The sequence below is a fragment of the Phalacrocorax carbo genome, chromosome 1, assembly GCF_963921805.1.
Source record: "Phalacrocorax carbo chromosome 1, bPhaCar2.1, whole genome shotgun sequence".
NCBI classification, from domain to species: domain Eukaryota; kingdom Metazoa; phylum Chordata; class Aves; order Suliformes; family Phalacrocoracidae; genus Phalacrocorax; species Phalacrocorax carbo.
In genome coordinates this window covers 142,252,348-142,266,323 of record NC_087513.1, presented here as the reverse complement: position 1 = coordinate 142,266,323, position 13,976 = coordinate 142,252,348, and the positions used below count along the sequence as shown (strand labels likewise).

General features: G+C 44.2%; 1 protein-coding gene across 1 annotated transcript in view; it reads left to right on the top strand.

Moving 5' to 3' along the window:
• Positions 1 to 13,976, top strand: part of ASMT (acetylserotonin O-methyltransferase) — a 33,266-nt gene that overhangs the window by 10,974 nt on the left and 8,316 nt on the right. Inside the window, exon 4 of the mRNA XM_064437652.1 lies at positions 422 to 13,958. Within this exon, the coding sequence (XP_064293722.1) occupies positions 13,887 to 13,958 (72 nt within the window). The 5' untranslated portion in view covers positions 422 to 13,886. The remainder of the gene's footprint in view (positions 1 to 421; positions 13,959 to 13,976) is intronic.

Here is a 13,976-nt window from a genome sequence, read left to right as displayed (position 1 = left end):
AACTAATAAATGCTTCTCAAATATTGAATTTATGTTGGTATGGTTGAGTACTGGATAGAGTTTGACTTAGCTGCTTTGCTATCTCTACTTTCAGACCCTTAGTTGCTAGAAATCCAATCCAATGAGAATGTCTGCAAAGATACCTGCCTGTTCAGTTCTGAAACCGGTCAGTGAGGATTATGTACCAGTAGTAACCTGACTCTCTGCCTAGGCTTGTCACTGGTTGCATGTTACTTATGTCCCATTGTGTCAAAGTTGCATACTTTATTCCATTTGTCTGTCAATATTCAGGGTTTGGTTTTAGTTTGGTGGCTTTGTTCCCCTGGGTTGTAAGCAGGAATATAGATCTATTCACTTCTTTTATCAGAACATCAAGGATCTGGGTGAGCAACACTGTAAGTCTTTGTTTCTTCTCCATTAGACTACCATTTGAAAAGTTGGAGCCTGGATGTCAGCTTTCATCTTGACTGAACGCGTGGCAGCCCCAGAAGTATAGGGTAGAGGTGGGGAGAGAAACCCTTGAAGATTGTGGAAGACTTCAGTATGAGTCATTCCTCCATAAGTATTAAGCTTATCCCATGTATTTCACTTCTCTCTTTTTTTTTTTTTTTTTTTTTTGTGTCATGCTTTCAAACTTTCAAACTCTGGAGCTCTTCCTGTGCCATTGCAAAGCCCAGAACTGAAATAATTCCCAACTTCTTACTGTGTCAGGCAGCCATACCTGTCAATTTTAAGCTTACTTTAAGAGCAGCCTTTTTTGCTGGGGAAAGCTCGGGTTCGCTCTTTACTGGTATGTTGTTTTTCCTTCAGTAGTGGAAAAATTTCCTCAGTGAGCAGGACTGGCATGGTATAAATATGCAGCGTAAATCCCATTAAGCCATAGATCGGGCAATTCCACCATACAGCACTGTGTTCATGCCTGCTGGAAAGCCTTGGCAGCAGTGAAAGGGACCTCTGAGCCCCGTTCCGCTTACTGAGTCCCAAGAAATGCCCGTGTTCTGCCTCCATTCTTGAGCCTTCAGTCACATGATGAGACAGGGAAAGTTTTCTTAGTTGTGAGGATGCACCTCTCTTCATGCACTCAGCTCCAGGAGAGATTTCACAGTGTGTCCCTTTTGTCCTCATAGAGGTGCCCAAAAGATACGATTGAGCCAGTGGGAACCCACCTTGCTCTTAAGGATGTGTATGGTTCAGAAGTGTATTAATCATCTAATGGTACAAGGCAGTGTGTGACCTCTTCCCATTTGAGGATGAGGACCCTGCTCATCACTTAATGCTTGTAGCAAGGGCTGAGCTGAAGGGAGTGGGAAGGTTGTGGGCCAAAGCTGAGCCTCCCTGTGCTGCGCAGGAGTTGGTGCACGCTCTCCCCGCATGTGCTGTTGCGTCACCATAGCTGTTGGCACTGGCAGCCAGGAGTGGTGTTCTGTAGCCCTTGTTAAGCAAAGAACATGAGCGTCACGGTTTTCTACAGTTGGCAACAAGTACCGTACAGCCACTTGCTCACCCTCCTCCCCATGGTGATATGGGGTAGAGAATCTGAAGAGCAAAAGTGAGAAAACTTGTGGATTTAGATAAGAACAGTTTAGTAATTGAAATATAATAAATTGTAATTAAAAAGTAAAACAACAAGGGAGAGGAACAAAACCCAAGAAAAACAACTGATACAGTTGCTCACTGCCTGCTGACTGGACTGATGGCTGATCCCTGAGTAGCAATGACTGCCCCCCTGGCCAGCTCCTCGAGTTTTATATACTGAGCGTGATGTCATATAGTATGGAATATCCCTTTGGCCAGTTTGGATCAGCTGTCCTGGCTGTGCCCCCCTTAGCTTGTGCACACAGCAGAGCATGTGAAGCTGAAAAATGTCCTTGACTAGTGTAAGCACTACTTAGGAAAAACAAAAACCTCAGTGTGTTATCAACATTGTCCTCATAAACCCAAACACAGCACTATACCAACTACTAGGAAGAAAATTAACTGTATCCAGCTGAAACCAGAACAGTATCCACCCATTATACTATACCATCTATGTCATGCCAATTTCCCACACTTTCCAATACATCCCAATCAATCACCACCACCTTTCCTGTCTTTTAATATATATACACAGATATAGCATTCCTGTAGTCTACGGTTCCATTCTTCATTAGTCTGGGTGATTCTTTCTGTAATACTATTGATATGGCATACAGCCACCATAGAAGTGATAACATACAGTATCATATAGAAATTAACGTCATACTATTCAATTCATTGGCTATTTTCACCCAAAATCAAATCCCCTTGAGGTGCACATTGGGCTTCCTCATCCTCTCACATCACCCACCAAGTGCAATCAGGTCTTTGAGCAAAAGGAATCCCAGGGATGGGTTTGCCATTGCCTGAGGCAGGAACAACCCAGATTGTCTTCCCCAGGATATTCTTCATGTGCACTACAGGGACTTTAGCCCCCTCTAGAGTACGTAAGAGTTTTGATGGAGCAGGGCCAGCTCGATCAGCAGATCCCCCATTGTTAACTAACCAGGTGGCCTTTGGTATATGTGTAGCCCAGTGTTTAAATGTGGTGTTGTGTCCCGTCCCCCGCCCCACCCACCCCCCCTTGCTCTCAGTGTAGTCTTTAACAGTCCATTGTATTGTGTGATTTTCCCGGAGGCTGGTGCGTGATAGGGGATGTGATACACCCACTCAGTGCCGTGCTCTTTGGCCCAGGTGTCTATAAGGTAGTTTCAGACAGCAGTCCTGTTGTCTGACTCAGTTCTCTCTGGGTGCCATGTCACCACAGGACTTGTTTTTCCAGGCCCAGGATAGTGTTCTGGGCAGTGGCCTGGGGCATGGGATATGTTTCCAGCCATCCAGTGGCTGCTTCCAACATTGTAAGCACATGGCACTTGCCTTGGCAGGTCTGTGGGAGTGTGAGATAATTAATCTGCCAAGCCTCCCTAGAATTATATTTCAACCGTCGACCTCCATACCACAGAGGCTTTACTTGCTTGGCTTGCTTGAGTGCAGCAGAAGTTTCTCATTCACGTATAACCTGCGCAGTAGTGTCCATGGTCAAGTCCATCCATCAGTCACGAGCCCACCTGTACATTGCATCTCTTCTGTGATGGCCTGAGGTGTCATGGGCCCACCGAGCTAGAAATAATTCACCCTTCTGTTGCCAGCCCAGATCCACCTGAGCCACTTCAGTCTTAGTAGCCTGATCCACCTGCTCGTTGTCTTGATGTTCTTCACTGGCGTGACTCTTGGTGACGTGTTAAATATGAGAAAAAAGGTCTTTCCTGTGAGGGTGCCAGCGCAGTGGCACAGTCTGCCCAGGGAAGTTGTGGAGTCTCCTTCCCTGGAGACATTCAACACTCACCTGTATGTGTTCCTGTGCCCCCTGCTCTGGGTGTGCCTGCTCAAGCAGGGGGGTTGGACAAGATGATCTCCAGAGGTCCCTTCCAACCCCTACCAAGGTGAGCGGTTCTTACTGATGACTCCTTGGCTCTCCAGTTGATGAGTGAGCTCATGGATGGGATTCAACGAGTCTCAATTGGTGCGATATTGCCGCCGGTGCGCTGTTGTGGTGGCGATCGGCACCTCTTGTTCTTTGACCTTCAGCAACCCCACAACAGAAGGGTCCTCCAAGAGACTGGGAAAGGTAGACAGATGTTTAATTCCCTCCATCTCCAAGGCTGTTTACCAAAAGCCCACTGGTACCCTTCTGGGTGCTTGAAATACCCTCTCCTGAGGCAGTCTATGCCACAGACTCACGGAGCCTCGGGGCCACTCACGATGGGGTACTTTTGCCACTCATTCCTGGCTAGGCTCACTTCGGCCTCCAGTAGTTAGCTCTTGGGATCCCCCTGTCACTCCAGCAATGCTGATGGGTTCTGCCCCCGTAGAGCTTGATGGCATTAGCGTGCACTGTGCACCAGTGTCCAGTAAAGCCTTATACTCCTGTGGGGCTGACGTGCCAGGCCGTTGCATCCACACAGTTCAGTAAGCCTGCTTATCCCTTTCCTCCACCTGGCTGGAGGCAGGGCCCCTCTAGTCCTGGTCAGAGTATTCTTTGCTCACACTGTGTAAATATGAATCAGAAGTCCCTGTATTAGGATTTGACGTACAATCAGCCCTTCTATTCTGTCTGGAGAACTGCCCACTGGACACTGGAGCAGCAATTTTCCTGGAAGAAGCCCCTTGTGAGACTGTTTTTCCTTGCAAATCACGTAACCGTGCCTCTAGGGTCAAGGGAGATTTTCCATCCCACCTCCTCATGCCCTCTGCATGGTCATGCAGGTAAAACCACAGGGTGGGCCAGGTGTGGACCCACTATACCCTCTCTCTTGAGCAGGGTGATGCTTACTCCTAATGGCTGAGATACTGGTTCATGCAGGGGGTGGCTCTTTGTCTTTCCAGGTCAGTATTGCCCGTGTGTTTGCGTGTGGTGCTGGAGCGCTCCATACAAACTTCTGCCACATGGGTCATGTGCACCCGACTTCCTCTGGATCTTTGGGTGACTGCTTGTCGTTTGGGTCATCATAAATCACCTCCAGCATGGCCAATTCCCTCAGGTACTGGACACCTCTCTCCTTGGTGGTCCACTTGCCTGGACAACACATGACATCTTCCTTGAAGGGATACCTTTCCTTCATACCTGACAGTAATCTCCTCCTGAGGCTGAGGGTTTGGGCCTCTTTTCCAATCATTTTGTTAATTCCCCCTTCCCTTGAAAGGGATCCCAGCTGTTTGGCTTCCCTACCCTCTCGTTCCAGGCTACTGGCCCTGTTTTCCCAGCATGGGAGCTGCCAGGTGACAATGTGCTTGATGACTGAAATCTTTTTGTATATTTCGCAGCTCTCTCAGGGATAGGGATTGGGTGGTTACCCTGTCATTTATGGGTTCTTCCTCTTCCTCCTTTTCTCCTCATGATGGTCATGCTTTTTCACCATCCCTTTCTCAACCAGCTGACTTTCTCTTTCAGGATTTCTTCTTGAGTATAAGGGCAACTGATACTGGCATGTGTTGGTTCTCTGGCTCAGCTGCAGTGTCTGTCGCGGGGGTTGAAGTAGCCACAGTTCCTGTTGTTTTGCATCAGATCCAGAGACCTTCTCTTCCCCTTGAGGGTACTGAACAGTGTTGAACAGGGCTTGGCAGGCATGGGCCAGGCCCCAGCACGTTGCAGTGATTTGTGTCTCTCTGGAATTGCCAGGGTCACAGCATACTTTTTTCAAATATTCTACTAATTTTTCAGGATTCTGCACATGTTCAGGGGTGAAGTTCCAAAACTCTGGAGGTGCCCACCGTCCTTGGCATTTGCATGTGCTATCCCACACACCCTGCGACTCATAACTACCCAGCCTTGGGGCAGATCTCTGGATGTTATTCTTAAATTGCTTATTAACCTTAGACCAAACCAAAACAATATTCCCAAGAAATACCAATAGATGTATCTTAACTACCTAAGGATGTTCAAGATACTGAAAAGTTATTGTAATGGAGGAGGAAACATCACAGAAGAAGGTAATGAAGGTGCCAGTCTGTATTTCCTCCATAAAAAACCTCTCAGAGAAAGATGTATAATTGCTAATTGTGTCCATGAGGTGGTACCTGAAGTACAGTAACAGCTTCACTGCAAAGATCAAATACCTGATTAAGCTCAAGGACACTCTTTTAATAACAAATCTCCCAGGCAAAACATCACTAATCACTGCAGGGCACAGCAATCTGCAAAAACCAACACTGACCTTTAACAAGTGCAGCAAAGAAATGAGCATGGTGCAGATAAACTAATATCAAGAACAGATGAATCAATATTGTGACCTGCAGCTCTTAACAGATATAAATTCCAAGTACACTCTGGTTAATCTGTTTTTATCTCAAACCCTTTGAGCCCTGTGTTGGGTGCAGGAAAACACTATTGTGGTTTAGCCTCGGTTGGCAACCAAGCGCCACGCAGCCTCTCACTCACCCTCCCCACCTCCTGGTGGGGTGAGGGAGGGAATCAGAAGAGCAAAAGTGAGAAAACTTGTGAGTTGAGATAAGAACAGTTTAATTGTTGAAATATAATATTAACAGTGACAACAACAACAACAAAAATAATGATAATGTAAAGTAATAATAATGTAATGAAAAGGAAAACGAGAGAGAGAGAGACAACACCCAGGAAAAACAAGTGGTGTAATTGCTCACCACCCACTGGCTGATGCCCAGGTTGTCCCTAAGCAGCGATCACTGCCCCCCCCGTCCAAGTCCCCCCAGCTTTATATACTGAGCCTGACATATTGTATGGAATATTCCTTTGGCCAGTTTGGGTCAGCTGTCCGAGCTGTGCCCCCTCCCAGCTTCTTGTGCACCTGGCAGATCATGGGAAAGCTGAAAAATGTCCTTGACTAGTGTACGCACAGCTTAGCAACAACTAAAACATCAGTGTGTTATCAATGTCATTCTCATACCAAATCCAAAACACAGCACTATACCAGCTACTAGGAAGAAAAGTAACTCTATCCCAGCCAAAACCAGGACAATGAGCCTTGAAAGAGTAAGAAATCCGTGTTCCTCTTGCTATGGACAGTGTTACCACATAGTCCTGTCCTGGTCCTTAAAGAAGAATGTCTCCCTCTGTTTCTGTCTGAGGGCTGATGAGCCTCTGCTCTTACCAGCCTTTTGGCCTGCAATTTTCTTTTTATCTCCTGGCCTCAGCCTGCACTATGTGACTCAGGAAGCAGCTTTTTCAACAGAAATTACAGCTTCTCCACAAGGGCAAGCCCAAGCCCTTCAGTATGATTCTTGTGGTGCTTTCCGTCTGCTTACTGCCTGCTGTAGTAAAGTAATTTTGATAATCTATGTGTCATATTGTTGGAAGTAATTGATATTAGCAAGAAATGGTTACCAAAGCTATGAGCATATCCATGTTTTTTTTCTAATTGCCTCTACCTTTGGAGAATAATCTATTCAATGACCTAGAATAAGGGCATATGCATGATTCAGTATGCATATAAAAAACATTTAATATGTTATCTGGAAGCATCATCTTGAAAGCTGTTAGAGAAATTGGGAATTTTTGCAGTGGCTCCCAAAACTGTGAGTTCGGGACTGGACCAGCTACTGCAAAGTTATAAACACAGACCAAGGAGAGTTGATTACTGATCACTGCTACCTGGACATGGCACCAGTGTCAGCTTTAGGGCAGTTCTTGAACATGTATAGGATCGTGTAACGGACTATTGTGGCTGCTCATGTTTGATAGCAGAGGTAGAGATGTCAGATTCTGTATAAGACAGCAGTTAAACCAACTAGTTTGGCCTATGCCTTAATTCATAAATGGGTGAGCAAAATTGACCACTGATGTCTTGTATTGCTATACAAGTTAAGGGTTTTTAAAATTATAATTAAAAGGAAATATATATATTGCCTATGTTTTGATCTGATATCCTGCCTTTGATGTCTGGTTATAATCCGGATACAACACCCATTTCATTATGCTTATGTTGCATTCTGTTGATCTGGCCCTTCTCCAGACCAATGAGTGTGTTTTTTGCAGAATGTATCGTTTGCTGCCTCACAATAAATTTGCCAAGTTGTCTCTAGTGTTTGTGTAAAGCAGCAATCTAGTTGCAGTAGATCCTTCAGAACTGGGTGTGCAGAATGGATCCCTCTAGTGTCTCACATTTCTACATGTGTAAGTATTATTGTTGTTAAAAGGAGTGAAGGAGTGCACCTTTTGTTTTTTCTTTTTTTTTTTCTTTTGTTTTTTTTTTTACTTAATCCGATACCAGGCTCTTGAGGCTTGTTTGAAATGTTATGCACCACCATTCTCTCCTCTTTAATCACAACACAGAAAATGAATTTGATGTTTCCCCCTCACATGCTGCATCCCCATAATACATCTCCTGCTGCCTGCTGCCTGACCAAAAAAAAAAAATCATAGATTAGCTTAAACAAATGTTTTGCCATAGTAGTGGGTTATACAACTTTTGAAGAGCTAAGGCTGATTGAAATTGTTTTCTAACTGATACCTAATTGAGTCGCATGTGCACTGTGGCACCTGCAAAGTGAGCACTACCTGCTCTGGGCGGGATGCCCAGGAGTGCTGTCCTTGAAACTGGACTATTTGTAGGAAAACATGAAGGGATAATGATGTAGTAGAACCACAGTCGCTCCCAGATAGCAGTCCTAACCTGCCAACAAAGTGTCTGATCAAGAATTTATCACCCTCAGACCCTCAATTCTGCATATGCTCCTGGACGTGTGTCTGGAAGTGCTCTAAGGAATTGCCTAGTGGTGTTTGTTACTTTCTACCTTAACTGGAAAAGGGAAGGGCTGGCAGTCTTTCTCTTCTGCTTGCTGCACCTGATGTGACTTGCTGTTGTGGTTTAACCCCAGCCAGCAACTAAGCCCCACACAGCCGCTCACTCACTCCCCCATGGTGGGATGGGGGAGAGAATCAGAAGAGTAAAAGTGAGGAAACTCTTGGGTTGAGATAAGAACAGTTTAATAGGTAATGCAAAAGCCATGTGCACACACAAAGCAAAACAAGGAATTCATTCACCACCCTCCACCAGCAGGCAGGTGCTCAGCCATCTCCAGGAAAGCATCAGGTGTCATGGTTACTTGGGAAGACAAAACGACATCATTCTGAATGTACCCCCGTTCCTCCTTCTTCCCCCAGCTTTATATGCTGAGCATGACATGATATGGTGTGGGATATCCCTTCGGTCAGTTGAGGTTGGCTGTCCCAGCTGTGCCCCCTCCCAGCTTCTTGTGCACCCCCAATCTCATTGGTGGGGTGGGGTGAGAGGCAGAAAAGGCCTTGATCCTGTGTAAGCACTGTTCAGCAATAATGAAAACATCCCTGTGTTATCAACACTGTATTAATCACAAATCCAAAGCATAATCCTGTATTAGCTACTATGAAGAAAATTAACTCTATCCCAGTGAAAACCAGCACATTTGCAAACAGCATAAAACTGTAAAAAACATTTGAGGTGAGCCAACAGGTAAAAGGACTTCAGGGGTGCTTGCCCATGCCAAGCCATGGAACGCTTTTTTCTGAAGCTCATTTTTTGAAGAAATGGAGGAGAGGAGTATCAGATTAGCACATGTAAAATGGCCTGTGCAAGGCAGTTGCATGTCCACTGATTGCCTTTGTGATGCTTGACAGAGCACAAGTAATTTCTGACATGAGAGCCTGCCTCAGCTGCTGTCTGTCATGGTTTCCATTTTGCACCTCTCTCTTTGAAACTTCGGCCTCTACTGTTTTTAGGTTGTGAAACTGTCTGTCCTCGGGGACACTATGCCTCTTATCTGCTGGGACCTTCCTCTGACAGAGATCACAATGACTGTTTGGTTGAGTTATTTGTTGAGAGATTATTTCCAGACCAGGAATTTAAACCAAGAAGAACTCTGGATTGTTTGCGATGGACTTTAAAACACATTCTCAGTCAGAGTTTTTATTATAAAGAAAACTGAGGAGAAGGGAGGGTTTGCACAGAGAAGGAACAGGGTATGCAGGTTTTCCTGCCCACTCTAGATGTCTGTCAGTAGTATATGTAATGTAAACAGGAAAAAAATAAAATTAGCTGCTGTCAAAAACTGACAGAAGCAATAGTCGTGTTACTAGGGAAATGCATTTATTGTAAACATGAGAAGAATTAGAAGTTATAAAGAAGAAAATGAGCATTTTTGTTAAAATTGGATGTTACATTTGAAAGAGGAAGTACGATACAAAGCATCTTGGCTTTTTAGGATTCTTTAAAAAAAAAGGGCACAAACTGTATTATCTTAGTGCACTTCCAAGCCATCTGATATAAGCTGGGCGTACTTAGAGGCTTAATAATGATAGCAATGCACAGTTGTTTCCATACTGGCAATGGCATTACTGAAACTCATTATCATAGTCACGTCCCTGAGATTTGTACTTGTTGCTTATAAGGAAGGTTGCATGTGTGAAAATAGTGTCACCTGCCATTTCTCACTGGCAGACACATTAATTTTACTAAATCTGATTTGTTAATAGAAAATATCTTACTTTCAAATATTATGCAAAAATTATGCAATTATTTTTCTGTGTAGTATTTGTCTGTAGTGAGGCATTTAGGCAAAGAAAAATTCATCACCAAAATAGAACCATGGAGAAAAAGTAACAGCTTTAGCCTGTGCATGGTCTAAGTGATATGACAAAAACCTTGATGGGGATTTCACAGAAAGCAAGCCATTGCAATTTCATCTTCATGAGTGCATTTGTAGCTTAAAAGAAGCTTAGACTTTAAGCCTCACTAACAATTTACTTGGAAACAGCAACACACTGTGTGTGGCTTTGCATCAGTCTGGTGTGGGTTATCTCCAACCCTCCTCCCCTGCGTCTTGCTGCTGGTAGTAATCCCATTAGACGATTACGTCTGCTGTCCTCAACAGGCAGATTTAGTCATAATCGAAAAAGTACTTCAAGTGGGTTTAATTAACTGTGTGGTCATGTTATTACCACAACCTCTTGTACCCTATAACTTTGCCTTAAGTAAAGTGAATTTATGGCCCATTACGACGTGCTAGTCTGTAGCTGTGCACATAACTGTCTATTATTTAGACAAAACTAGAAGACTCAAGGGCTGAGCATTTTCATACTCAAGAATCTTCAATGCAGCTGTACTAAATACCACTGTAATATCTGATTACCAATCTGTGGCTGAATCATTTGAGGAAAGTGGTCTGTAAGCTGGTGAGCATCAGCTAGATCTTTCCAGAGTTATTTTGTTTAGCTCAGTGGAAGAGAAATGTATACTTCAGTGTGGCGGGCATTTGCTTCCAGTGTGGCTGATGGCCTGGATCCAAACAGCTGTTATGATCCTGGGAATGGGAGATCTTTATGCTCAGACAAAGGTGCACCAATTTGTTTCTCAGTAGAAGGCAGGCAGAATTGGCCTTTAACAGAGAAACATTTTTATTTTCTTACACATTTCTAATCTTTTGGCTAATGATATTTATCTTTGGCTAGTGATGTTTATCAACGCACAATTTATTTCTCTATTTTAATAGGAGGAGAGGGAAAGCTATTGAGGGAAAGTAGTTGACCTGGTTATCCATATGGATGGAGACCTAGTGAGAAGTTTTTGAGCTTTCTTTTCCCATAGAACTGTCTTTGGAACGGAACTGAAAAAACTAGCATGTTCATTAAGAGTGGGTCTAGATTTGGGAAGTGAATGAACTCTGCAGACTTACACTTAGTGCATATGCAGACAGAAGTTCCTGAATAGAAACGGAGCTTGTGTGCTCTCCTTGAGGTGGGGATAGCAGGGGAAGATGTCCAGTACGAATGTAGCTGTGCTTTTGAAACCTGTTGTCCAGGCTTTTCCTTCAGAGAAACTCTCTTGTTAAATGCAAGCTGCACAGATTCACAGTCTCTAGCTGAGAGGTGTGTTGTGACCTCCAGCCTCCACAGTACAAAATAAACAGAATATTAGTGTCTAACCTGTACTGAACAGTGAAGTCTCGTGCACTAGCAAGACATTATCACTCTATTTCCAGGCTATGTTGGCCAGGATGAGGAGGTCTAAGCGTTTCTACAGTTTGGTGTTTGCTGTAGTTTTAGTATGTTTGGACCTAGTGTTCTGGTAACACAGGAGATCCCGTGGTGTTAGAACCTGGGGGACAGGTACTGTTTCTGAACTGTGTACAGAGGGGAAAAAAGCTGATAACTGTGACATCTGCTTAGCTAACTTTAACAACTAACTCTTAAAGCAAGTTGCTGTTTCACTACTGGATAAAAGAAATACAACATCTTTTGGTGGAAATGTAAGGATCTGAATGGAAAATACAGATTAACAGAAGGATTATACAGTGGAAACTTTCATTTGAGAAAGTTTCACTGCATCCACAAAATGGTCAGAAGGAACATGTGGAAAACTTTATACTGTCCTGTTTCTTCTAAAATGTGGCAGGTTCAAAAGAGAAGCCCAGAAATAACCTCCAGCAGTAGCGTATAGATACAACCCTACTTCCTAGGAAAGGAGGAGAACATTAAAATGTTGTGCTGGGACAAAGTTGTAAAGTGCAGTCTTTACACCAAGCTAATGTACACAAAATGTCGATCTGTGCGTTGATTACTATTGCTCAAGTTTTGCCCAGTAACTTAATTGCTGAATCATGAAGAAAGCTACCACTGAAAAAAAAAATGCTATTTTGTAACATTTTGCCATCATTGTATTACCTAAGTCAGGTCTTATTTAATGTTGTTGGCTGAAGGGTCACTAGATGTGTGATATTAAAACTGTGAGTCTTTCCTTGATGGAAAGGGTCTTTTCTCACCTGAGAGTTGCAGCGTCTGCCCAAAAAGGCAAGATGGGCAAGATGGCAGGCATTTACAAGCTGGAGCAATGGACAGTGGGGCAGAGAGGTTTCAGAAAAGTAATCCAGGGTTTAAATTTTCTGATGAAAGCCCTATGAGGTATGTTCTGTGTGAAGTCGAATTCCATGCCGCATCTGGCACTTGGCAGCCATTTCAGTACTTCTTCCCAGGGACTTTCTGCATGCCCCTGGTTAGTATTCAGAGGAGAGGAAGACTGTGGCAGCCAGCTGGAAAATGTAGAACATTTTGTCATCCATCAGCACCCTGCTCTGCCAAAAAATGGCAAAGTGCAAGTACGACACCCCTGCTGTGGTGCTGCTATCGAACAGGTATTGTCTTCTAAGCTGGTATGTGGGGGCACCTGCAAAATACAGAAAAGGGAAAAGAGTTGATTTAATTCCTTGTGGACTTCACCTGACTGATCATTGTCAAAGCAAACTAGTCATTGTGACAAAGCAGCACAACAAACAGACTCTTACAGCTTCCCTTCGGACTGGCTGCTTCTGCACTTAGGGATGGGCTGTACCCTTCTGCCAGCCCGAGGGGCACCTGGACCTGTGCCCATCACAGCAAGTTTCAGCTCCTCTCTGGCTACACGTTTCTTTTATCTTTTCTGTGGGCCTGGGTTGCAAACCGGCAGGTTTTCCACACCTGGGTGGAAATTATTCCAGGCACAGACTGGTGGGATGCTTTCTTCTCCTTCAGTTCCTTGTGTGGGCTCTGCTCTCAATTTATTTCCTTGGCAGCTCTCGCCTGCTATGCAGTAGTTAGTAATTTTTCTTGTGTGGGTAAGGTCTGAGGCCCTGGGTACATGACCCAGATCCAGAAGCTGAACAAATCTCTGTTTCAGCATGGTGAAGGTAAGTGCTGTGCATATGCTTGAGTGAGGGGTGAGTGGAATTGGGGCTGTGTGAGGTGCCAGGCTTGGCCAGGAGTATGTCGTGACCCCTTTGAGCTGAGCTGATATTTCTTCACTCTTAAACCCCTGGGAATGTCCACATTTCACTTGAAGGATTGTGTTGCCAAATTGTTGTTTTCCCCCTGGGGTCACGTCATTGTAAGGATTTCTGACGTATGTAAGGATTTCTATCCTTGGGAAGTCCTCCAGCATCAAAAAACCAGCCCAATGGAGTAAAGCTGCTTTTGAACAAGCCTCAAGTATGACTCTGCTTTGGTTTATGAACTCTTTGGTTTATGAACGGTGCATCACACCGAGTTCAGGTTCTTGATGCTGTTCTGCAGCAATTTCTATTTTGCTTGTTACAAGCTTTCAAGTGCTTCTAAGTACCAGCGTGTTAACTGACTGCTGAACTGACAATATAAGCTTTAATCTGCACTGCTTCTGTAGCCTTGCACTTGATGATGGAGGAGCCAAAGAAACAGCCGAACCTAGTAGGAAGACCCACTGAAGCCAAATAACTTAGCTAACGTGTTTTGTAACCCGTGTGTTTCTGAGAAGCAATAAGATTAAATGGATCAGCTGTTGTGCTCGGTGCCTGGTGGAAAGGAGCTTATTTAAATTAAGAGGACCAGAGAATCTGTGCCACATTCCAGAAAGAAGATGAGTTCCACGGAAGACCTTGACTACCCTCAAATCATCTTGCAATACAACAGTGGATTTTTAGTCTCAAAGGTAAGAAATATAATTCGG